Source organism: Zootoca vivipara, chromosome 3, assembly GCF_963506605.1.
Source record: "Zootoca vivipara chromosome 3, rZooViv1.1, whole genome shotgun sequence".
Taxonomy (NCBI): domain Eukaryota; kingdom Metazoa; phylum Chordata; class Lepidosauria; order Squamata; family Lacertidae; genus Zootoca; species Zootoca vivipara.
In genome coordinates this window covers 82,740,408-82,766,257 of record NC_083278.1, presented here as the reverse complement: position 1 = coordinate 82,766,257, position 25,850 = coordinate 82,740,408, and the positions used below count along the sequence as shown (strand labels likewise).

The 25,850-nt window shown below is 44.2% G+C and overlaps 1 protein-coding gene across 5 annotated transcripts; it reads left to right on the top strand.

Annotated features, from left to right (window-relative positions):
• Window positions 1-1,749: 1,749 nt before the first annotated feature.
• TCTE1 (t-complex-associated-testis-expressed 1) lies at window positions 1,750-25,109 on the top strand. 5 transcript variants are annotated; one of them, XM_060272940.1, is made up of 5 exons: window positions 1,750-1,853; window positions 8,387-8,662; window positions 9,473-10,041; window positions 11,902-12,351; window positions 21,751-25,109. In XM_060272940.1, the coding sequence occupies exons 2-5, from the start codon at window positions 8,485-8,487 to the stop codon at window positions 21,961-21,963; spliced, it is 1,410 nt and encodes a 469-aa protein (XP_060128923.1). In that variant the 5' UTR covers window positions 1,750-1,853; window positions 8,387-8,484; the 3' UTR covers window positions 21,964-25,109. The 5 variants fall into 5 exon arrangements, with proteins under 5 accessions (XP_060128923.1, XP_060128922.1, XP_060128921.1 ...); XM_060272939.1 differs by having other exon boundaries at window positions 1,750-1,870; XM_060272938.1 differs by having other exon boundaries at window positions 1,750-1,890.
• The last annotated feature ends 741 nt before the right edge of the window (window positions 25,110-25,850 follow it).

Here is a 25,850-nt window from a genome sequence, read left to right as displayed (position 1 = left end):
CCTCCGTACCTTCCAATTGTTCTCTTTTGCTCAGGAATGTCTTGTGGCATTTGCGTCTCTCTTGCTTAGAAGTTCTTTTTCACTATACAACCAAAGTAATTAAAAGTGCCTAGCTGCTCATTTTGGCAAAATCGCCTTTAGGTAGCATGATTTTTGTAGATGGTCAGGCTCGGTCACTACAGTCCATTGCTCTGTTGCTGAGTATCTTGCTGTTTTCAGCATCCTGGTCATTTGACTGGTATAAATTAAGATTATTTGAGAGAGAAATTATTATTATTATTAATTTGTTAATTTATTGATATATCTATTTATTTGAGTCCATTCATCCGACTGGGTTGCCCCAACCACTCTGGCAGCTTCCAACAGAACAAAACATCAGACATTGAAAGCTTCCGAATAAGTCATATAATTGATTCTCTTTGACATCTGACAGGAGGGTGTTCCACAAGGTGGGTATCACTACCAAAAAGGCTTTCTTCTTGTTTCCCTGTAATTTCACTTGCCATGTGCCCTTTTTGGATATGCTAAATGGCTTTCTGTTCAAGAATGTGTACAGTTTGCTTAACAGGCAAATGTTTACTTAACGAGCATGATAATAGCTAGGCTACTGGGTTATATATGCCACGGGGGGAGGGGGGACTTTGGCAATTTTGGATGTAGCCAGTGTCAGAAGAGAAACAAGTGTGTGAACCTCTCGTTTGCAACGTGCTTCCTACCAACGATCACCACAGCAAAGTCTGTTGTAGATGAGCCTCTCGGTTCATCACCAGGACGGTTTCCTACCATATAGGGCTGTATTCTCCAGACTGGGTGCACGGCAAAGCTCCCTGTGTGGTACTGTTGTACCCCAGTTCGGAAGGTGGCACCCATCCCATGCTTACTGTGGCAAAGGAATGCCAGAGAGCGCCTTTTAGGGCTGTGCGCCCTCCTCCAGGCCAGCCCTATGCGAGCTTACTGCAAAGCCTGCCCCGCTGGGGACTTGCCACCCAGTGCGTTAGCATTTGCTCCCACGAAAACCCTGGAGTGCTCCTATAGCGGTCCGCAATGAATGGACACCTGTCAGGCACATGGTTGGGTATGTTTTAATCTAAAACCGACAATCACCTGGCATGAGCGTAGCCAGGATTTATTTTTTAGAGGGGCAGTCTTCATGTTGGGGGAGGGCAGAACCGAGATACAGTATCTGTGATGCAATTAGTCAATTAGTTAAGTATTTTTATTTATTTACTTGATGGGGGGCAGCTGCTCCTGCACCCCCTGGCTACGGCCATGCCACCTGGGCGAATAATGGGGTGGTTCTCAAAGGGTGGCCAGGTAGACGCGAGACCAAGGGCTTCCACCCTGCACCTTGCAAGTGGCACAGCTATTAAAGGTGCAGCCTGCAGGAGCGCCGTCTTCTTCTTCATCACACGAAAACCCCACGCGCTGTTCTTATCACAACACCTCTCACTCGCCTTAGCGCAGCCTCCAATTCTGAAGGCGGGAGGTATACCCATTATTTGGTCGGGGCGGGACGGCCACGCTTTATGGTACGTCGCCCTGACGATTTTTGTTTCAAACGCAAAGGGGACAACGCGGTCCTATTAAGCCCCGCCCCTGGGCGTTTCTTCGCGCCCACCCCTCTGAAGCGGGAATGGGAGGCTCCCGCATGCTGATTGGAGGCTGTGCTAAAAGCCTCGGGCGGGGCGGGGCCGTGCTTCCATCTCTAGCGCCGGCCCTTGGCAACGCTTCGTTTCCCTAGCAACCGCCCCCATCCCCGAGGACTAAGCAGGCAAGTGGCATAGCGCGGCCCGAGAGACGGGCGTGTGCTGGGACCAGTCGAGAAGGAGAAGAGGGAACCTCGAGACTTCCGGGTTAGCAAAATGTGAAGGTAGCACTCGGGGTGCAGAGGTACCATCCGTGAAAGGGGAACAACAAGTCGAAGGTTTTATTTCTTTGCTTATCTGTGCACCACCTTTTCCCTCCAAGGAGCTCAAGGTGGTGTGCATGTTTCTCCCTGCATGGCTGGCTAAATGACCCTTGCCCCCCCCCCCTTCCAGCTCTACAATTCTATGCTTCAATGATTCCACTTCCTCATTGAATCCCCACAACAGCTCTGTGAGGTAGGTTAGGCTGAGAGGCAGTGACTGGCCCAAGGTCACTCAGTGAGCTTCTTGCCTAAGTGGGGATTTGAACCCTGGTTTCCTAGGTCCTAGTCTGGCTTCGCCGCACTAGCTCAGCAGGTAGGGGACCCCAAAAAGCAATTGGAAGAATGATGATGAAGGCAGCCCCTAAGCCCTTCCCCCAGCACGGCTTCTGCCACCGCCTCTCTTTTAATATACCTTCCAACTCTATGATTCTGTGTGTGTGTATTTTCACAGGCTATAATATTGAGGAAAGAACAGGGTTCCTTTAAAGTAAGAGGCAGGTGGTTCTGCTGTCATAAATGTGAGATCTTGGCCTTCTAATTACTCTGGGTTAGGTGCCAAATGCTGGTGGTTCCCTTTTTGTACAGTTACGGTGAATTTGGAACACTCAATTTATCCATTCCACAGGCACACACTAAAAAAGCAGGAGAAAGCTCACGCTTTTGCCATCCTTGAAGTTTGGGGTGGTTTAGGGGTAACTAAAAGTATTTCCAGGTGATCAGTTGTTTCTAAGGACTGCAAACTAGAATTCATATTGGGAATGCAAAAGGGGTGAGGGGAGCCTTTTCAGTAAACATTTAAAATATGGCTAAAGTGGCTGTGTGAGTGTGAAGAAATACGGAGAGCTTTAGGAGAATAGCATATGGTGCAAAGCTGTTGATTAGTGAGTTTTAATCCCTTTCTCTTTCACAATATTCAATCAATCAGATTTTATTCAACCGCCAGTCAGAAATAACCATTTATCCATATAAAAATTAAAACATCTAAAGGAACTTAAAACTTAAACCGACAATAAGAAGTAGGCTATACATTCAGACCCATGTCAATGCTGTCAATTATGACTTTACGACGCTTAAGGGCCAGAAAGAGAAATTTGGCAACCAAGGAGGCTGTTGTTGCAGTAAACTTGTTCAGCAGAAACAAAACCTGTCTTTCTCTAGCTACAGGGCTAAGTTGGCCTAGGATTGGGGCTATGAGTTTTTGTCTAAGATCTGCATAGAATGGGCAGAGCAAAAGAATATGTTCAGTTGACTCAACCACTCTCAGGGCACAATGACAAAATCTCTGGGCATATGGGACTCCCCTGTACCCTCCCAACAAAACCTTCGATTCCAGGACATTTAACCTAACAGCAGTGAGGAGTCTACGGTATTCTACATAGTGGATTTCCGCAAGATAAGGGGCTGGTGTAATCTGAAATATCTGATCCCCCAAGAACATCCCAGGTTTCACAAGGGCAATGTCCTCTTGTCTTTCACAATATTTGTATTTAGTGCTTGAATGGTGGGGAAAGAGAGGTAGGGGAGCTCTTAATGACAAGACACCTCCCATAGACTCCCATAGACTCCCCCCCCCCAATTTAGACAAGACAAGCCCCTCCCATGTTTCTAAAAACATGAAAAATAGAGCAGCTTCTCCTGTACTTGGAGCATGGCTTGCATCTCATAGAACTGTAGAATTGTAGAGTTGGAAGCTTGGTGGAAAGTTATCTTATCATCAGAGGGCCTTCTCGGTAGTGGCGCCCACCCTGTGGAACGCCCTCCCATCAAATGTCAAAGAGAAAAACAACTACCAGACTTTTAGAAGACATCTGAAGGCAGCCCTGTTTAGGGAGGCTTCTAATGTTTAATCCATTATTGTATTTTATTTTTCTGTTGGAAGCCGCCCAGAGTGGCTGGGGTATAAATAATAAATTATTATTATTATTATTATTATTATTATTATTATTATTATCCATGAATATGAATGTGAGCCCAAAGCAGTACAGGGGAATATATGTATGTACTGGCAAAATAAGAAAATGAAGTATAGAACAGCCATGGTGATATGTGATTGCTGCATCGGGAGATCCTGTAAATTGATTCAGTGTGATAAATGACTCACTGCAAGACCTAGCACCTTACAACTCCCCAGGCATTTGATCACAGAGTTAATTCAGACACCTTGTGGAATCTTCATCACGCCATAGCAACCTTGCTCTGCTAATATTTTCAATGACACTGAATGTGGAGCGAGTGAAACACACATGCTTTGTAAAAGCAAAAAGTAAGTTTGAACACCGTGTTGAGGTTTCTGCCTCGTTTTCCTAGAACATTGCAATCCCTTCATAATACAGTGTAAACAGCTCATGAGTACAATAGAAAACAGCTTCTAGTGGAGAAATTATTGGCAATAGGTAAAGTCAGAAAAGTTTTATTTATTTATTAGAACTATAAGCAGTCTATTTTATTTATGTTTCTATAAAACCAGATATACTACTTAATAAAGTAAACATCTCTAAGTGGTTTACATAAAAACAATGAAATTGCAAACAGCATTCAATAAAAATTACCAGAAAAAACTAGATAAAAACAAGCCCCCAAGGTATACAACATTATTAATCCTGACTACCAAATGATCAGTATGTAGGATGGGAAGAGCCCTGCTTTCTGCCAAAGCTATGGACACTTGCCTTTTTCAGTTTGCAGTGTATTCAATCCACATGTGATTAATTGTAATTTGGTGGTTTCTCATTTCAGTCTCCCAGCCCTTTCAAAGGCAGGCTGCAATTGAAACTGCAGAATCACAACTCACTGTAGTCCACAAAAGCTCATGCCGTAATAAATCTGTGGGTCTTTAAGGTGCCACAAGACAGGTTAACATGGCTCCCCTACTGGAAATTGTTGCAACCAAATCAGTTTTCTAGCACAGGTTGATGCTAAACAGTTGGATGCTAAATTGATGCCATTTGATTTGTATGCAGAGGAAATTGAACGGCTCCGTTTTCCCATAAGGAAAATAAAAAAATTCCTTCAGTAGCACCTTAAAGACCAACTAAGTTTTTATTTTGGTATGAGCTTTCGTGTGCATGCACACTTCTTCAGATAATGAAGAAGTGTGCATGCACACGAAAGCTCATACCAAAATAAAAACTTAGTTGGTCTTTAAGGTGCTACTGAAGGAATTTTTTTATTTTACTTCGATCCAGACCAACACGGCTACCTACCTGTTCCCATAAGGAGATATGGTGCCACTGTCAGTAGCAGGCTTTAGGTGGATTAGTTTAGGACAAGTGTATGTGCTGTGCCTATCATGTGGATTGTAAGAACATGGTGTGGTGTGACACTTCTAATTGAGATTTGAATTGTAAGTAATCTCAAACCCGGTGATTTTTGGATAGCCCTAGAATAGTGGGATTGTGTGTACAAAAGGGAAGAAATCTGGGCGCCATCACATCTGGCGATGACAGTTGGATCCTAAAGCTTGCCATTTGGTCACCAGCAATAAGACTCCGTGGGAATTTTGCAACAAAGCATCACACTTTGCAGCAGATATCACAAAATTGCAGCATTTGGAAGAGTTTCAGGACATGTAAACTGAAGGGATGTGTGGAGAGCAGAACTTCTTTTGGATGGAGCCTCTCTTTTTAAAAGCAGCCATCCATGCTGGCTTTAAGCTGCTCCTAAAACTCGGGGGAATTTCAGAAGTACTCCTCAGAACAGTCGGAAATAGAAATGATACTTCCCTGACCATGTGTGGAAATGCTTTTCCTGCATAAAGTGGCTCTTTGGATTCAAGCCATAGGCTTTATGATCTACAACTGGCATTAGAGGTTTTAATGAACTGTTCTGCACTTGCAGGCTCCTTTTTTAAAAGTCAATAGAGATTTGGTTGAAATTCACCTACAGCTGCTGTCTTGCTTTATTTATGGAATATTTAATCATGAGCTGTTTTATTTTTTAAATACAATTTTGAATAAGCACATTTTGACAATTAAATTCACAGTTGTTCCCAATAAAAAAGTTAGAATCCTGCTCATTATTAATCGTTTATGCAGTTATCCTGTTCATGGTGCTTTACAGAAATAAACTCATGTCCTTGCCTGCCTCTTGGAAGAAGCTACAGTTGTACAGTGGTTCTTTTACTATTGTCCCGCAATATTTGGACTATTTGGAAAGTCCAGAAAGCTTTTGAGTTTTCGTGCTTCATGACTCCAGGGGGTTGTTCTTGCATTTCCCAACTGTTTTCTCCCTTCCATATTCTGGGATTGATGAAGATTGGAGTGACAAGACAGTTCTGGTCACAGCAGTCAGATCTGCAGGAGCCCTTCGGATCTCTGACTGAGGAGGAGTGCTGGGCTGGCTTCACGCAGGAAGGGAGAATCACAGAGAGCAGAAACCACAGTTATGAGGGCTGTTGCATTCTCCTGGTTTTCTGTGTGGCTTTTGGGGTTCAGAATCATAGTTGCCTACAAGTATATAGTGATTGCTCCGCAATAGCTGATTTTCCACCCTCACTAGGATTACGGTAGCTGGTCTGCAGTGGATATTATTCCATGTCATTTGGCCCTCGGGCAACATTGTCTCACAATTTCTGTAGAAACCTAAGTATCCATTTGACCTGGGTTCTCCCTGCCCTTCATTTTAGTGTGCTTTGCTTCTCTCTGGCACCTGCTGCTACCATCTGAGAAGCCTTTGCAGACACATTATCAGTAACACAACATGAATAGCTTGGCTTTGCCCCTTGCATTCTTCAAAGGGTTTGTAGAGGTTTGCTCTTGCGATTTAGCAGGTTGATTTTTTTTAATCAGCACTACCCCAGACAGTTTGGGGGCTGAAAAATTGCCCATTGCAAAGGTTTCAAAGGCACCAGGGCTTTAGCACACCAAAGGCTGCTTCTTATGTGTGCTTGAAAGCAAAACGGAGCAGCTTCATGAACAGGAAGGAAATAATGAGCTTGATCTCTGCCATAGTACTGGCTTCTCTCTTTGTAATGGGAAGGTAGTGTATAAGATCAAAGCACTTCTCAGCAGAATTGTGCCGGATTGGGGCACTAGTTTCCGCACAACTGCAGGTGTCTTTGTAGAAGGTTACGAGGACGTCTTGTACGCATGTCAGATAATAGGACATTTTCCACTCTCAATTCACACACCATATCCAACTGCTGTGCCGTATAAAGTAAGCCTCATTGAGCTTGATGGGATTTACTCCTGGGTAGGAATGCACTGTTACTGCTTATTGTATGGGTGGTTTTTTTTTTAGTTCCAGCCTTATTTTAACATGTTTTCTTTAAAAGCCTAGATGAGTACTTTGGTAAAATGAGAGAACGCTCAACTTTTAAACCTTGAAGAGTTTAAGAGGCCGAGCATTCCCCCATTATGCCACAGTATTCATCTAGCATTTTAATGAAAAATCTCAGTAAGGACCTGCAGGATTGCCCACTTCTATAATGGGGAAAACTCTTGGACTTCCAGATGCTTCTGGACTAAAATTCCCATCTGCCTCAGCTAGCACAGCTAATGATTGGGGGCGAGTTGTAATCCAGCAACATCTTAATGGTTGCGGGTTACCCACCACTGATCTAGTTCTTTGGAGGCCCTGAGCTCTGTTCTGTGATGGCATGCATTTCTAGCCTTATTTTTAAAGAGAGACTTAGGGGAGCAAGTTACAGTAATCCCCTTGCTTCAGAGCTATCCCCTCCAGTCAAAATGTGCAGACTATACTTTGCTATTGTGTTGTGCCTCTGTTTTGGCACTTCAACTCCTAGGATGTTGAATGGATGAACTGCAACTTGGATAATATGTTGTCTGCATGGTCCTTAAGAATTATGGGTACTGCAAGTGAGATTGGCATGTGAAATTAGACTAGTTCAGAGAAAGGAGAATGAGACTGCCAGATTCTGTTCTGTGATTGGTTGTTGTTGTTGGCTTTTATAATAATAATAATAATAATAATAATAATAATAATAATAATAATTTATTTATACCCCGCCCATCTGGCTGGGTATAAATATATTTTTACATCATGTGAGCCCCCTGCACTGACACCCTGCTGCATTTTGATATGAAACCACCACTTCAGTTTGCTTATAAATCCAAACAAAATAAAAAAAATCCTTCCAGCAGCACCTTAGAGACCAACAAAGTTTGTCATTGGTATGAGCTTTTGTGTGCATGCACACTTCTTCAGATAAATCCAATTTGTGTATGAGTCACTTCCTCTAATTGCTTCATTTTAGGAGACATTTAATAGCTCAGGAAAAGGTGAAACAAACTTCTGATGTAAACAATTTCCAGTTATTATATGTTCTTATATTCACAGAAGTTGGTCCAGTGAAACAGTCTGTCTACCTTCCTTGTTTTGTATGTGCATTGGTAGAGCTAATAATTGATTGGACTACATAAAAGATTTAAATAATGTAGTTGTAAGGGACTTCCTCCTCCCTACACTTGTAGTATTTATTAGTATCAGTGAGTGGTACTGACTTCTGGATTTTTCTAGGAAGAATGGCTGCTGAACTTTAGTGTTCCAGTTTGCGCAGAACTTTCAAGCCATTCTAAGAGAGGGGGGGGTCACCCCCAGCACTTCAAGATTTCAAGATGCAGGAGCCAGTTGCTGCAGACCCAAAGGCAGTCCCTCCCCCAAGCCGTACCAAAAACCCAGCAGCTAACCCCCGGCGAATGCGGCGGATTATAGCTGAGGATCCTGAGTGGAGTCTAGCTATAGTGCCACAGCTCACAGAGCTCTGCATACAGCACATAATCAACAACTTTGAAAGTAAGTAATTTCTCCTCCTCTGGTTTCTCTTGTTGAGAATGTACCTTTAGATCACAGGTTGCAATTATACATGCAATTGAGGATTGAGTATCTAAAAATGAAACTGAGTGGAATGGCTCTTTTAAAATGCCAGGGAATTATTCCATAGACCAAGGGTAGCTAATGTGGTGCCCTCCATTACAACCCCCTTTCTTCCTGACCATGTAGTTGATGGGAACTGTAGTCCTAACAACTTTCAGAGGGTACCACTTTGCCTGCTGCTGCTTGATAACCAGTCAACACCTTTATTTTTGCCTTGTTTTGAAGCATTGTAGTCTACAGTATAACACAAAACTTTCATTTGTTCCTAGGGAATCCTGGAAACGATTGTTCTGTGAGTAGGGCTTGGTCTTCCTAATGGAATTCTTAGCATCCTCAGCAAATTACTCCTCTCAAGATTATTTAGTGGAAGCACTGCTAAACTTGTACAAACTCAAATGTGTGTTGTTTTCAACATATGATGCTGTGTCTGAATAATTGTTTAATCTGCTGGTGCTAGTCTAATGCCAAAATTTTATCTGCTTGTTTTATTTACTGCTGTTATTTGAGGTTTTTTTTTAGTGTTGCTGTTTTTTCTTATTCTCTTGTAATAATTGAGATGCGTATTCTGTTGTTTTATTGGCTACTGTAAGCTGCTTTGGGAAGGATAATTTAAAAATCAAAATAAATAAATAATCTATCTATACCTAGCAAATAGATCTTCATGGTGCTATAAAAAGCAGCAAACAGACACCACATTCCAAAAAGTTCACTTCTCTTCTTTCCAACCAGGTAATCCTATTTTGAATAGCCTCCTTCCTGAACACCAAAGGAAGGTGCTGGACAAGGTCTCCACAAGTCTGCCCCTCACTGTGACTGCCAACCTGATTAGTGATGAAATTTATTGGAAACGATGTTGCATTGCGAGATGGGCAGTTTGTGACGTGTCCCGCTATGGAAACAGCTGGAAACGGATGTTTTTTGAACGTCACTTGGAGAACATCTTGAAGTTCTACATTCCAGACACCACGAACCCCAACCAGGTCCTGGATGTCATCCCACTCTGCAAGGAATATGTGAAGAAGCTAGATATCGACCAGTTCCTTCCACCTGTGAAAATAGATCAGAAGAAGGAAGACGAAGAAGCCTCTGATACAGAAAGTGATTCTGGAATGGATGAACCGTCCATGGACCATTTTGATATGAGCATTCTCACTCCAGCGCTCTGTCACCTAGAGGAGCTGCACTTATCTTACGGCGTTAAAGATTGTGGCATGAATTTTGAGTGGAATCTTTTTGAGTTCACCTACCGGGACTGCTGCTCCCTGGCCAATGCTGTCAAGAAGTGTCCAACTTTAAAAGTAACTTGCCATATACAGTTCTATAATATTTAGAAACCCTGAACCTAGAATGTTGGTTCCCAAGGGTCAGAGGATAATTTTAAACCTTTAGTGGATAATTTTGTCCAAATCCTTCCCTGACATCAGTACAGTAGGCCCACAACTTAGGTTACGTTCCAGGGATCGTGCCTAAAGCCAAAATTGCATTTAGTCAAAGCATATTAGGTGCAATGGCGGGTGGGATTGCCAAAGTCTTTTTTCCCAGATGCCTGCCCCCTTTCCACTCATTTTTTAAACCTTTTTTTTTTGCTAAGTATGGAAAGCTGAATGCACACAAATGTGCAGAAGTTGCAGGCTTACTGTATGTACTTCCATGCCCACAGAGGGCCCCTTTTGCACCATACTTGTATACTAATCTCAAACACTCTTATATTGAAGTTAGATGCCATTGCAGCCGAGCAATGCGAGCCACGCTTCCTTAGCTTCAGATCAGCTGGTGTAGATGGGGTCAACCACACGGATTCTTCCCACCTGATCCCAGCTGTGCAAGGTTGATGTGCAAAGGACCTTGGAAACAACGGGACATCCCTTTTTTTGAATGAGATCGCAGTGGCCATTTGCGCTGAAAAAAGTGCTTTTTTGGGGGTGTGTGAAATTGTGGTGTGGGTCATGTGACTTGCCCAGAAGTGTGGCCCAGAAGATGTGTGACCTGTTTTTTTAAATTAAAAAGTTGGACAGTATGACATGGTACTAGAGCTTTAAACATTAAAGCAGTGAGATGAAGCCTTGGTAAATAAGCTCTTAAATCTCTACTTCAAGTCTCATGGATTTAAATCAAACACACACACACCCAAAAAAGGCCAAATAAGGCAAGGTTTGGGAGATCCACTATTAAATCTCTTGACATTTCTATGTTTCTTAAAAGCAGCCACAGAGCCTCCAGACTGGAGCGGTAGTGCTAGGAGAGGGGGCATTTAACCCCATATTTCAGCATCTTGCTCTGATCAAAATCCCTCCCTCAAGTGGCAGTCTAGATCAGGAAAATCACTTGGAGGAAAGAGTTAGGTCTTCCTCCTGCGGTACAGGCCTAATCCAACATGGGTGGGCCTTTTCAGCAACTCTTTAAAAGAAAAAAACAAAAGAAGAGAGATTGAATCGTGGGTCTCCCACATCTTGTTGAGTTTGGCCCTAATGTGGCTTGCATTAAAACAACAGCCTTAAGGTTCCTTTTCATACTGCTCCTCCCCAATATATTTATAATGTAGACATCTGCATAAGAGGTTTAAATGAGGAAGCAAGGCAAGCAATAACCTCTACTGGTTGCTAGAGACTTACAGTTCCTCTAAAATATAATAATAAGAGGATGGGTGGAATGACCTTTCAACTCCGCAGTCCACACCCTCAAACCACCCTCAGTAGTGTACAAAAGCTATCCATTGGCTTATATCACTTGAAAGACTTGTGTTGTATCTCACTCTTGATGACTGAACCACCCCTCTACCTGCCAGCTTAGATCACATAAAGGCTTGAGCCTGCTTAGGGGCAATGGAGAATTCTTTGATTCTAAATTCGAATATCTCTGAGAAGATTAGGCAAAATTAACCACCGACTTACTGTCTGAACTACGGAGCCTTTCAGACGACTCCTTGTGGTTCCAGATTGTTAGAGCAGTTTAATAGCCTTTTACCGGAAATACAGGATACGCTTATTGCTTCTGATACGTGAACTTTTTCAAAAAGCAGCTAAGGCAATGAACTGTCCGAATCCTTTGCCTTTCAGTGAGAACTGAGTGGTTCTGTGGGAGTTCGAGGCAAAAAATAAAATAAAAAATTGCCTGAAATATTTTTCGTTATCAAAATGTGTAACCTTATTCTTCTGCAGGTCTTCAAACTGTCTCGAAGCAAAGTGGATGACGAAAAATCTCGTGTGCTGATCCATGAACTGTTAGACCATCCCTCGCTAACAGAACTGAACTTATCTCACAATCTGATTGCAGACCGGGGAGCACGAGCTGTTGGCAAACTGATCAACCGCAGCAAGATAGTAACCCTTAACCTTTGTGATAACAGGATCCGTGCTCCAGGAGCCCAGGCGATTGCTCACGCCTTGTCCAAGAATTCCATTCTGACGTCCCTCAACATGCGTCTCAACTGCATTGAGGATGAGGGAGGCCAAGCCATTTGCCACGCCCTCTTGGCTAATGGCACTCTGACAAATCTTCACTTGGGTGGCAATGAGTTGTCGGAGCCAACGGCAACCCTTTTCTCTCAGGTCCTTGCTCAGAACACGGCTCTGACTCACATCAACCTCTCCTGCAACCACATCGGGCTAGTACGCAATCTCTTTTCCTACAAGGGGGATGGGCACATAGCACTTGTATAGAATGTTCAAAGCACTTTAAATGCATTATCTAAAGTAATCCTTACAACCTTGTAAAGTAGGTCAGATGATGTTTCTTTTGAAGCTGAGAGATAGTGGCTTGTCATCTCACAGTGAATTTTTGGCTGGGATAGACTTGGACTGGCCTACATGTGTAGGAGAATGAGGTGGGGGTGGAAGTATCAAACTCCCTCCTAGCAGAAGACTGTCACATCACAGGGAGCTTCTAGCTTAATTCACTCCTTGTTGTGCTAGTTTTTAATTTGCAGAGTTTTGTTTTGTATTTAACTCAAAACCGAAGTAGCATAATCCATGTGCTTTTGTACTATAACAAATTGAAAGTGTGTGTGTTTGTGTGTAGGAACATTTGTAGTATTAAACATTATGGGATTTTAGCAGGAAAGCTATAGGATGCACGCTCACTGCAGCCAAAGCAGTATACTGGTATCTGCCCTTAAAGTTTTGCAGGTGCAAATGGTATTGAAATTATGATTGCATATATAACCCTGATAGTATGATGAGCACAAATTGTGATGAATGTACAGTAATGTTTTGTGGGCCCCTAAAACACTTTCTGTGGTTTGCTAGCAATAGACCCAGAATATATACGGTCTACTTAGCAGCAGAGAGAGCTGCTGGAGAATGGGCTGTTTCAAAGTGTGTTCAGGAACTCTACATTGCAGCTTATGTGTGACTACATTTTACACATCTTTTCTTAATTTGATAATGTGGCAACAGGTGATTGATGCAACCTGTTAGGAATGTATTTCTATATAATGTTGCTGCAGAAAATAGCATACCAGCTGCTTTGCCATCTTTTCCTAGTTTGTGCTTGCAACAAAGGCAGAGAGTGGGTAACTTGCCCCAGGATTGTCTGAAATCCTGTATTTTACCAAAGGGCAGAGGTTTGAATCCTACCCTCAGTGGCTGTCTTTTGAGAAGCTGGCAACTCTCTATATGGTAGAGCTACATATATTAGTCTTTGTTGCTTGCTTTATGTCTATCCAAGCATGCTTTAGATTTTCTTGTTCCATCTTTCATGAAGCAAAATATTCTACTAGATCAGTTCATGTGGATAAAAGTGTGCAAACTCTTAATATTCAGAGTTGTGATCCAATGGAAGCCAAAGCTCTGAAAACTCCAGCAGCTTTTGCATGTTCATTGGCAGATTTTGCTTGATCTGCTGTATCTTTTCCATTCTTCTGCAATAACATGGCCACCAGATTCCAGGTAGCTAATGGGTTTAAATGAAATGGCAATATTCCGATTTCTGAAGAAGGTGTGATTGATTTCCCCAGAAATTATTCTAAATTCCGGGTGTCTGCAAGTGTAGGGTCCTTTATCTAACTGAGTGATGACTTTTTCTTAAAATCCAGACTGGGACGGGGCAGGGCAGAAGGGGTTGAGAAGCAAGAAGATACAGAACAGAATACCGCTCCAGAGACATGTCAGCCCATGTCACAGCTCAGGAATCTCTACTTTTCATCACATTCTTTTAAGATCTGTCTGGTGCATGTATCACGATGCTATCACCTGTTTTTAGTTCTTGCCATGCCAATACTGTTCCCTCTGGGTCTGTCACATGCTTTTTTAGATGCCTCAGAGGTTGAGGGAGTTAATGACTTCTTGTCTCTTTCCCCCAGGATGCCAAAATCTTACCGAATTGTCTAAGCAAACACTTTATCATCTCTTGACATGGTAATGAGGAGGTAGGAAGATGTCACTGTCATAATGACACTTTCATAACGGGGAGCATGACACACCATCCATTCTGTGAGCATTTGGCAATAAGCAGCAGTAGCTTGATGAATAGGTGACATGAGAGGTTGACAAATCTGCTTGCCTTGGTGAGCATCCCTCTCTACTCCAAGAGGCACAGTTTCGGGCTAAAGGGACAAGTGCCTAGAACTGGGAAGGAGGGTGCAGCGCATTCTACCGTGTTTCTCCTAAAATAAGGCACGTCTTATATTCATTTTTCCTATAGAAAACCACATCGCGGCTTATTTTCGGGGGATGTCTTTTTTTTTAATTAAGCATGGTACAGCATTGTTACCTTAACTATGGTACGGGGCTTTCTTGCGCCGCCCGCTGAGCCCACTGCTGGGTCCCTGGGCTTGACGCGGTGCGGCGTGGCGTGGCTGGGGCTGCTGCCGGCTCCTGCCGGCTGCTGCGGCTTTGTGCGCCGCCCGCTGAGCCCACTGCTGGGTCCCTGGGCTTGACGCGGTGCGGCACGGCGCGGCTGGGGCTGCTGCCGGCTGTTGCCGGCTGCTGCGGCTTCGCGCGCCGCCCGCTGAGCCCACTGCTGGGTCCCGGGGCTTGACGCGGTGCGGCGCGGCGTTGCTGGGGCTGCTGCCGGCTCCTGCCGGCTGCTGCGTCTTCGCGCGCCGCCCGCTGAGCCCACTGCTGGGTCCCGGGGCTTGAAGCGGTGCGGCGCGGCGTTGCTGGGGCTGCTGCCGGCTCCTGCTGAGTCGGGGGTCACCTCTCACCGGGTCCTGCTGTGTCGGGGGTCGGCGAGCGCTGCGCCTCTAGCCGCGTCCCGCTGTGTCGGGGCTTCCTGCGGCTCGCGCTACACCGCTCGCCGGGTCCCGCTGGTTCGGGGATTGGCACAGCGCGCTGTTGCCGGCTCTCCTGGGTCGGCCCTCGTGGGGTCCTGCTTGGTCTGGGCTCAGCGCACTGTCCTGCTGGTCGGCTCTCGGGAGGTCCTGCTGCAGCTCTTGCCGGCTCCTGGTCAGTCTGGACTCCACGTGGGACACGCTGCTGGGTGATTTGGTGGGGCAGGAACATCCGTTTCCGGGCGCCGACAGGAAACTTCCTTTTCCTTTTCCTCTTCCTCTTCCTCTTCCTTAGCGCCATCCCGACCTGCCCCCCCCCCGCCTTATTTTCGGGGGATGTCTTATATTTATTCTTCTAATAAAAAGCCTGACATGGCTTATTTTTGAGGGCCGTCTTATTTTGGGAGAAACACGGTAAGTACCTTGGAATCTCGGAATCTCAGCACAGCAGGGTTTCAGAGGCAACCTCCACACAAGGCACTCATCCCTGTTCTCATGCTTGGACTCTTCTAACACACACACACACACACACACACACACACACACACACACACACTGTGATCTGTTCCCATGCATAAGCTCCTGCTATCCCCAGCATCATTGTCCCTGTTTGTCCTCCTGCCAGCCATCCCTTTTTCTTGCCTATGCATGATGAACTCAGACTGGTAGTTATTGAAGGAGCATGTTGGAAACACCAATCTCTCTCTCTCTCTCTCTCTCTCTCTCTCTCTCTCTCTCTCTCTCTCTCTCTCTCTCTCTCTCTGTCTCCCTCTCTCTGTGTGTGTGTGTGTGTGTCAAACTGCAAGTTCTAGTTTAACTGCACAACCGCTCTGAGTGCTTAGAATTACACAACCGTTTTGAAGTGCTCATGGAAGACGAGGAACAGACTCCACCTGAGGATCTCTCCCTCATCACAGTTGATGAGGAATATGAAGACGAGCAGCAAAGTCAGTCCTCCGGGAATATGCAGGTAACCTTGGAAGGGACAGCACATGGAAGAATCCCAACGAAGCCTATGAAGAGGCGTGTAGTGGTGATAGGGGATTCCCTACTGAGGGGTACAGAAGCAGTGATCTGTGGGCCTGACAAGATGTCTCGAGAGGTGTGCTGTCTACCTGGGGCCAAGATCAAAGATGTAACAGAACAGCTGCAAGGAATCATAAAACCCACCGACAAATACCCCTTCCTTTTGGTGCATGTGGGAACCAATGACACTGCAAGCCATAGCTTACAGAAGATCAAAAATGATTATGAGGCTCTGGGCAGGAAGTTGAAGCAATTAGATGCACAAATTGTCATCTCTTCTGTCCTCCCAGTTGAACGACATGGCCCAGGGAGAGAGGGAAAAATAGGGGAAGTGAACAACTGGCTTCGCAAATGGTGCAAACAGGAACGGTTTGGATTCCTAGATCACGGTCTGCAGTTTCTTGAAGATGGACTTCTGGCAAGTGATGGACTGCACCTCACAAAAGTTGGGAGGAATGTTTTTGCCACAAAACTCAAAAACCTCACCAGGAGGGCTTTAAACTGACTTATGTGGGGGAGGGAGACAGTGGTCCTGAAGGTAGGAGTCTATCAAATGCTGAAGATGATCATCCAAATGTCAAGGACCAAATGGAGCAAGCAGCATGCAGACCTAGTGGTGGGACGAAAATATCCTTAAATAAGAGACATGGGGGAATGATCAACGGTCTTCAATGTCTGTATACTAATGCACAGAGCATGGGAAATAAACAAGATGAACTTGAGCTCTTGGTACAGCAAACTAAATATGACATAATAGGCATCACTGAAACCTGGTGGGATGAGTCTCATGACTGGAATGTAGTAATAGAGGGATACAATCTATTTAAGAGAAATAGACCAAACAGGAAAGGAGGAGGAGTAGCTTTATATGTTAGGGATATGTATACCTGTGAAGAGATCCAGGATTTAAAACTTCAAAGCCAAATTGAGAGTATCTGGGTCAAAATTAAGGGAGAGAAAAACAACAGTGATCTCATTGTGGGAGTTTACTATAGATCCCCAAGCCAAACTGAGGACACAGATGATGCCTTCCTGGAACAGATGGCCAAGCATTCCAAAGGAAGTGAGATAGTAGTAATGGGGGATTTCAACTATCCTGATATTTGTTGGATGTCAAACTCAGCCAAGAGCATAAGGTCGAACAGATTCCTCACTGGCCTTGCAGACAACTTCATTGTCCAGAAAGTGGGAGAAGCAACAAGAGGATCAGCCATTTTAGATCTGGTCCTAACCAATAGTGATGACTTGGTTAGTGGGGTAGAAGTGGCAGGATCATTAGGTGGGAGTGACCATGCTCTTCTGGAGTTTATTATCCAGCGGAAAGGAGCAACCAAGCATACTAAGGTCCAAATTCTAGACTTTAAGAAAGCCAACTTCAGAAAACTTAGGGAAACGCTGGGTGAAATCCCATGTACAGTAATACTAAAAGGGAAGGGAGTTCATGTTGGTTGGGAGTTTGTTAAAAGGGAGATATTAAAAGCACAACTTCAGGCAATACCAATGAGACGGAAACATGGAAGGTGCCTAAAGAAGCCAGGCTGGCTATCTAAAGAACTTTTGACTGAGTTAAGATTTAAAAGGGATATGTACAAAAAATGGAAAAGGGGGGAAATCTCCAGAGAGGAATTCAAACATATAGCCAGCACGTGTAGAGACAAAGTCAGAAAAGCTAAAGCACAGAATGAACTCAGGCTCGCTAGAGAGGTTAAAAGCAACAAAAAGGGCTTTTATGGGTATGTCCGTAGCAAAAGGAAAAACAAGGAAACAGTGGGGTCACTCAGAGGAGAAGATGGTGAAATGCAAACAGGGGACAGAGAAAGGGCAGAACTCCTCAATGCCTTCTTTGCCTCAGTCTTCTCCAAGAAAGAAAACAACGCCCGACCTGAAGAATATGGAGCAGATGATTCAGCAGGGGAAACACAGCCCAGAATAAGTAAGGAGGTAGTACAAGAATACTTGGCTAGTTTAGATGTATTCAAGTCTCCAGGGCCAGATGAACTACATCCAAGAGTATTAAAAGAACTGGCAGAGGTGATTTCAGAACCACTGGCAATAATCTTTGAAAATTCCTGGAGAACAGACGAAGTTCCAGCAGACTGGAGGAGGGCAAATGTTGTCCCTATTTTCAAAAAGGGGAAAAGAGAGGACCCAAACAATTACCGCCCAGTCAGCCTGACATCAATACCAGGAAAGATTCTAGAGCAGATCATTAAGCAAACAGTCTGTGAGCACCTAGAAACTCTGTGATCACTAAAAGTCAGCATGGGTTCCTGAAAAATAAGTCATGTCAGACTAATCTGATCTCATTTTTTGACAGAATTACAAGCCTGGTAGATGAAGGGAACGCTGTGGATGTAGCCTATCTTGATTTCAGCAAGGCCTTTGACAAGGTGCCCCATGATATTCTTGTAAAGAAGCTGGTAAAATGTGGGCTAGACAATGCTACCATTCAGTGGATTTGTAACTGGCTTACTGACCGAACCCAAAGGGTGCTCATCAATGGCTCCTCCTCATCCTGGAGAGTAGTGACTAGTGGGGTGCCACAGGGTTCTGTCTTGGGCCCAGTCTTGTTCAACATCTTTATCAATGACTTGGATGATGGGCTTGAGGGCATCCTGAGCAAGTTTGCAGATGACACCAAATTGGGAGGGGTGGCTAACACCCCAGAGGACAGGATCACACTTCAGAATGACCTTAACAGATTAGACAACTGGGCCAAAGCAAACAAGATGAATTTTAACAAGGAGAAATGTAAAGTACTACACTTGGGCAAAAAAAAATGAAAGGCACAAATACAGGATGGGAGACACCTGGCTTGAGAGCAGTACATGTGAAAAGGATCTAGGAGTCTTGGTAGACCACAAACTTGACATGAGTCAGCAGTGTGATGCAGCAGCTAAAAAAGCCAATGCAATTCTGGGCTGCATCAATAGGAGTATAGCATCTAGATCAAGGGAAGTAATAGTACCACTGTATTCTGCTCTGGTCAGACCTCACCTGGAGTACTGTGTCCAGTTCTGGGCACCACAGTTCAAGAAGGATACTGATAAGCTGGAACGTGTCCAGAAGAGGGCAACCAAAATGGTCAAAGGCCTGGAAACGATGCCTTATGAGGAACGGCTTAGGGAGCTGGGTATGTTTAGCCTGGAGAAGAGAAGGTTAAGGGGTGATATGATAACCATGTTCAAATATATAAAAGGATGTCATATAGAGGAGGGAGAAAGGTTGTTTTCTGCTGCTCCAGAGAAGCGGACACGGAGCAACGGATTCAAACTACAAGAAAGAAAATTCCACCTAAACATTAGGAAGAACTTCCTGACAGTAAGAGCTGTTCGGCAGTGGAATTTGCTGCCAAGGAGTGTGGTGGAGTCTCCTTCTTTGGAGGTCTTTAAGCAGAGGCTTGACAGCCATCTGTCAGGAATGCTTTGATGGTGTTTCCTGCTTGGCAGGGGGTTGGACTGGATGGCCCTTGTGGTCTCTTCCAACTCTATGATTCTATGATTCTATGATTCACTATCTGAAGAAGTGCTCATGCACACGAAAGCTCATACCAAGAACAAACTTAGTTGGTCTCTAAGGTGCAGCGCGGGTGGCACTGTGGGTTAAACCACTGAGCCTAGGGCTTGCTGATCAGAAGGTCGGCAGTTCGAATCCCTGTGACGGGGTGAGCTCCCGTTGCTCGGTCCCAGCTCCTGCCAACCTAGCAGTTCGAAAGCACGTCAAAATGCAAGTAGATAAATAGGAACCACTACAGCGGGAAGGTAAACGGCGTTTCCGTGCGCTGCTCTGGTTCGCCAGAAGTGGCTTTGTCATGCTGGCCACATGACCTGGAAGCCGTATGCCAGCTCCCTCGGCCAATAGAGCAAGATGAGCGCCGCAACCCCAGAGTCGGTCATGACTGGACCTAATGGTCAGGGGTCCCTTTAGCTTTAAGGTGCAACTGGACAATTTTTTTCATTTTCATTTTTTTATTTCTACAAGAACTCTCTATTTTAGAGTAGAGGCTGCTCCAATAACTCAGTGCTCAAAAGGTGGACTCTTTCCTGCCCCCTCCATGGAAGTTTTATTTTAAAATTTAAACAATAAAACAACCACCCCAAGGAAGCAAATCCATCAAAAACAAGAACTCTGGTATAAAAATGTACACCCAGTTTATAGGTCATACAGCTGTTTCCATGATCACAATAGTTATCAAGGTACATATCTTCTCCATGGGCATTGTTGAGAGGGGGAAGAAAAATATTTCCCCTGCTTATTAACATAAGCAAAAAAAGGGAAGTCATATGTCACCAAAATCGGTTGTCCCTTTCACAGGTCTACATCTTGTGAGATCTGAGTTAACCACTTCCCACACATTATTAATCCAGTTATAGAATGGAATTGCAAGCTTTGTTTTCCAGTGCTGTGCTATTATGGGTCTGGCAGCGGTTAATAAAAGGCTGGCCAATTCTCTGTGCTGGAGAGAGCGTTAGAGGACTGTTGATAGGTGCACAGCATATGAAATGTTTTCACACTTTGGATGAAGGGTGGTATATACATTTAATAAATGTTATGTACAGGGTTCTTTATTATTATTTTGAAAGTTCTTCAGTTTTAAAGGACCTCCTAGTGGCATGCTGTTTATTGAGCGTTCTTCATGATTTGTACATATGATGTTATGGGAGCAGTTAGACCTAATCATGCTTTCAATACCACTTGCACTTGCAAAGGTTTTGGGCTGGTCAAACTTATTCATTTACAAAAGATGCATGTAGTAATAATAATAATTAATAATAATACCTTTATTATTGTACAACCTGTGTACAATGAAATTAAACGAGCCTCCCCCCCCAAACAATCAATCTCTTATCGAACAACACACCACCTCGCAAGTCAATTCCGCGATGTTATTTTCCGTTCAACAGCCTAACAGCCCACTTCCCATAGCTTCCTGCTAAAATCTGATAAATTTTCATACCACTAATGTTCTGGTGGGTTTTTTTGCCACTCTAGATGGTGATAAGGTGATAATATTGGGGAAGCATCACAGAAGATCTACTGATGTCTGGATGCCCAGTATAAATCCACCACTACTGCACTATAATCACAGTAGTGACACCCTCTGAATATACCTTGATATACCTGCCAACTAAGAGTTCACTTAACACGTTTGATGAAGTAGGCTTCGGCCCATGAAAACTTATGCTATAATAACTTTGTTGGTCTAAGGGCACCATGAGAGTTCATTGTCTTTTCTTTTTTTGTAAATAAAAAATAGCATATAGGGAAGCATGTTTGCCCCTTCCTCAAGGCATTTTGAGGGACCCAGGTGGCGCTGTGGTTAAACCACTGAGCCTAGGGCTTGCTGATCAGAAGGTCGGCAGTTCGAATCCCTGTGACGGGGTGAGCTCCTGTTGCTTGGTCCCAGCTCCTGCCAACCTAGCAGTTCGAAAGCACGTCAAAATGCAAGTAGATAAATAGGAACCGCTACAGCGGGAAGGTAAACAGCGTTTCCATGTGTGCTGCTCTGGTTTGCTAGAAGCGGCTTTGTCATGCTGGCCACATGACCTGGAAGCTATACGCCGGCTCCCTCGGCCAATAATGCGAGATGAGCGCGCAACCCCAGAGTAGGTCACGACTGGACCTAATGGTCAGGGGTCCCTTTACCTTTACCTTTTACAAGGCATTTTAGGTCTTAGTTGCAAACCAACCAAGGTGCTGTGGTTTAAATCCGGGTGTTGCTTGTGTGCATGTGTGTTTTTGACCTTCAGCCTAGTCTTTTTATTGATTCCAGGATGGAGGGAAGCAGCTGCTGGAAGGCATGACTGATAACAAGACAGTGATAGAATTTGACCTGAGGCTGGCAGAGGTGGGCCAAGAGAGCGAATACCTCATTAACCAGGCCATAAAGACCAACCAGGAACTAGCCCGACTCAAAAGCCTGCAGCACCCGACCTCTGCACCTGTTCCACATACGGTTGAAGAAAAACACCCCGAACAAGGCTAACATTTCCTGTGTCTTTCTCCTCACCATGTTAGATTAAATGCCTATTTTATTTTTGCTAAGCATTGTGCTGAGAAGTTCCTTCTTCTCAGCTGTGTTTGATCTTGGCTGGCCATGGCTTCCTTTCCTCCTGCCTTTCTCTTCACCTTCCCATGAAGCCTGTGGGACAAGTCCCTTGGTCCCATGTCACATTGCACCTGAGCCTGGGCCTAACCCTAGCAGGGGCGACGGAAAGCATGTGGCTACCCTGTTTACCCCTTCCTCCCCTTGCTCTGTTGTTCCTCTTTGTCAGATTTTAGATCGGAAGCTGCTAAAGGCAGGGACTTCTTCTACTCTGTAAAGTACACCCTGATGGAGCTAGATTATGGTGATTATTAATCATTGATTAAATCTTTTGAAATCATTTTTGACAGGCCATTCTGGGAACTGAACATGACAATACTGCAGAAGCAGGTTAAGCAAGGCAGAGTATGTTGAAAGTGAGCTAGCAAAATCCTTCAGGTACAAGATTCTTGTTTAATTCACTGATTTTTTTTGTATATCTTTGAATGAAGCTTTCCCTCTCTCTTTGCCCACCCCATCAACCCTCTTTCCCCTTTGTGATCCCAAAGCAAAAGTCCTCTCAATAGCAGAAACAGCAAGCAGACCAAAAATGACTAAGGTTCAGCCTTCTGCTGCCTTCGCGATCTATCTAGTGGTGCTCTCAGCCTGGCCAAGCCCTGGTATTAACATGGGAAAGCAGGGAGCTGTCCATTTGACCCTGCAAATGATGGTGCTGAATCCTGACAGAAGCTCCAAAACTTATTGCAGGATCACATCCTGCAAACCTCTGGTTTATACCCCAGGGCACACACCAGCCTACGTTCAGTGTTCCCCTCCCCCTTTGTTCAGGGAGTATATTAGGAACGCAAACCTATAAATTGTACCTCTAAACTTCAAAAGGGTGTGTGCGCATTGTGGATACATCACAAAACAGCTCAAGGTATACCGTAATTGTTCCTCTGGGGTTTTTTTCCAGTTCAATCCTGGGGAGGGGCAGAGTATTTTTTCCATCTGTTCAATTCCGTAGTATAAATACTGTATATTTGGGCATATAAGACGACCCCCAACTTTTCCAGTTAAAATATATGGGGATATACTCGCCATTTAAGAAATACGACCCGGCGTATAAGACCCCCGATTTTTGAGAAGATTTTCCTGGGATAAAAAGTAGTCTTATATGCAGGAAGATACAGTATTTGTGACCTGTTAACACATCATCCTAAGCCAATGGGCAACTCCTCTAAATCTTGTGACTGTAAAGCTGCCTTACTGTTGCTAGCTGTTGCTAAAGTGTGGGTTGATGTGAGGCCAGTGACAGAATCTGCTGTGACTTAAATGGCTTCCTGGGTGCAATTTGATTTTGGATTTAGCCATCCAAACTTTCTAAGACCCAGTTATGTCTCTTGCAGTTGTTATCTTATTTTCCTTCTCCTGGGGAGATTCTCAGTAATAGGGTCAAGTGATGATTGCTAGGGGGAGGGCAGGCAACACCCTCCAAAGTGACAGTCATGTGCAATGGGAAGACTCTCATTTTTAGCATCAAAGGGTACATCCCTGATCCGACCTCCAAAGTCTCCTGCTTTTTCAAGCTTCTCTCTGAAGACAGGATCAGAAAGGCTTTCTCTAGCTATTGCCCCAGGTTAGCACACAGCAGCAAAGTCACTTAAAATTCCACTAGGTGCTTTATTGCTTATATAATCTGAGGTTCTTGCTATGTCTCAGTATTTTCCTAGTAACAATTGCCATCAGAATGGTTTTCCTTCCTACACATCTTGTCTTTCCTCACTTCTTTAGGGTTGCATTACATAACACAGTTGCTGTTCATAAACTCAGAAATGCTATTTGGATAGAGAAAATTCAAGATGTTAGGCACAATCCTGTGTATGTTCCATTGACCTGTGTGACATTCTAAACACACTTACTAGGTAATGCTAAGCTTGCAAAAGTTGCCTTTGAAATCTCTTTGCCCTGTTAACTAACCCAGAAGCCCAGTCATAATGACAATGGTGTCACATTATTAATTGTTCTATACTGTATATGAAGAACTGAACTATCAATTATTCACATGTAACACTAATCCAAAACATGGCTTAACATGAAGTTTTAAGGTCATTATTTACATATAAAACCCTAAACTCTGGATCAGGTTACCTGAAAGACCAACTTCCCCACCATTGCTGGTGAGCACATTAAGATCAACCAACAAATGCAGCCTAATTAATCTTGTCATGACCTAATTATTAGTGGGTTTTTGCTGGCACATAGGTGGGCCTTTTCACTGATGTCACTAGAATGTGCTCAATGCCTTCCTTTTCTAAAATCCTCCCAAGTATTCAATCTTGCCTTTTTTAAAAAAACAAAACAAAAACCCGCTTACATTTAAAATTACCGTAAATTGTTCTGGGGAGGGAGAGGGTGGTTGTGATGTCGCCAGTATTAGCTAATCCATGCTGTGCAATGCAGTCCACAATCGACTCCCCCAAGATCAGGCACCCCCAAACTGCGGCCCTCCAGATGTTTTGGCCTACAACTCCCATGATCCCTAGCTAAGAGGACCAGTGGTCAGGGGTGATGGGAATTGTAGTCCAAAACATCTGGAGGGCCGAAGTTTGGGGATGCCTGCCCAAGATCAACCCTGCAGAGGATTAAGTGTATGTAACCAGAATATGGTGGGTGGGCTTTCAGAAGACACTGGCTTCTTTTTTGATGGGTCTCTACAAACTCTATGAAGAAAGTCAGCCAGGCACACATCAGACATCGTGAATCATCTGGAACTTTTATTACACCGATTTGGTTTACAATCTTTGTACTTTTGATATTTCCAACAAAAAGGCAACATTGTGATATACCGTTTTACATAGAGACAAACAGAACTAGATCGTACGGACATATTGAAAAGTAAAAACTGTTCTCAGTGCTCACAGAAAAGTTGTGTCAGAATTGGATTTATCTCCGCTGCTGCTCATTGTGGGCAATGGATACAAACGTCCACCATCCATGGCTCTGCTGCCTGCAGTGCCCCTCGGCCAAAGGGGCTTTAGCTGCTTGATGTTTTGGCCGTAATAGATCAGAAAGGATACTTGTGTGAGGTTATCTTGGGTGGCAGCAGCAGCAGCAGCTGTGTTAGAGGTGTCAACAGCACCACTTCATAGTCTTTACAAGCTTGTGTTCCCCCCCCCCTTCCTAATCCATGAGTGGATTGTTCCAGTGGTTTAAACCACAGGGAGTTGCAGCAGCTCGAGAAATATGCCCATGGCAGCAACTATAAAATATCCCCCTGAGACATACCTAGAACACCAGATATTCGCCACTGACCACCTAGTTCTTGACCTGAGGCAGGCTAGCTTGTTGAAGTTACAAAATAATTTATTACTTAAATTGCACACTTGAATTAAGAGATTTTTTAGTCACTCAGGAAAAGGCCCAAGATCCCAAATCAGTCAATCATGGTAAGCACAGCTTCTTGCAATCTATTGGAGACCAGTTTCCTTGGGGATGGGTTTAATCTGAGAATGAATGCATATGATGTCTGCAAAGCAGCCTGCCTCCACAGAGTGCAGAGAAGATAGAGTAAATTTGACTCTTAATTGTGACTCTAAAACGGGCACCCCCAAACTCAGCCCTCCAGGTGTTTTGGGACTACAACTGCCATCATCCCTAGCTAGCAGGACCAGTGGTCAGAGATGATGGGAATTGTAGTCCCAAAACATCTGGAGAGCCGAGTTTGGGGATGCCTGCTCTAAAATGTGCAACAAATGTCAAGTAAAAGCAGTGTTTGTTGAATTGCCCTGGTGAAGATCTGAGCTAGAAAAGGTCACATGGCTGAATGGGTTAGTGCTCCATATGGG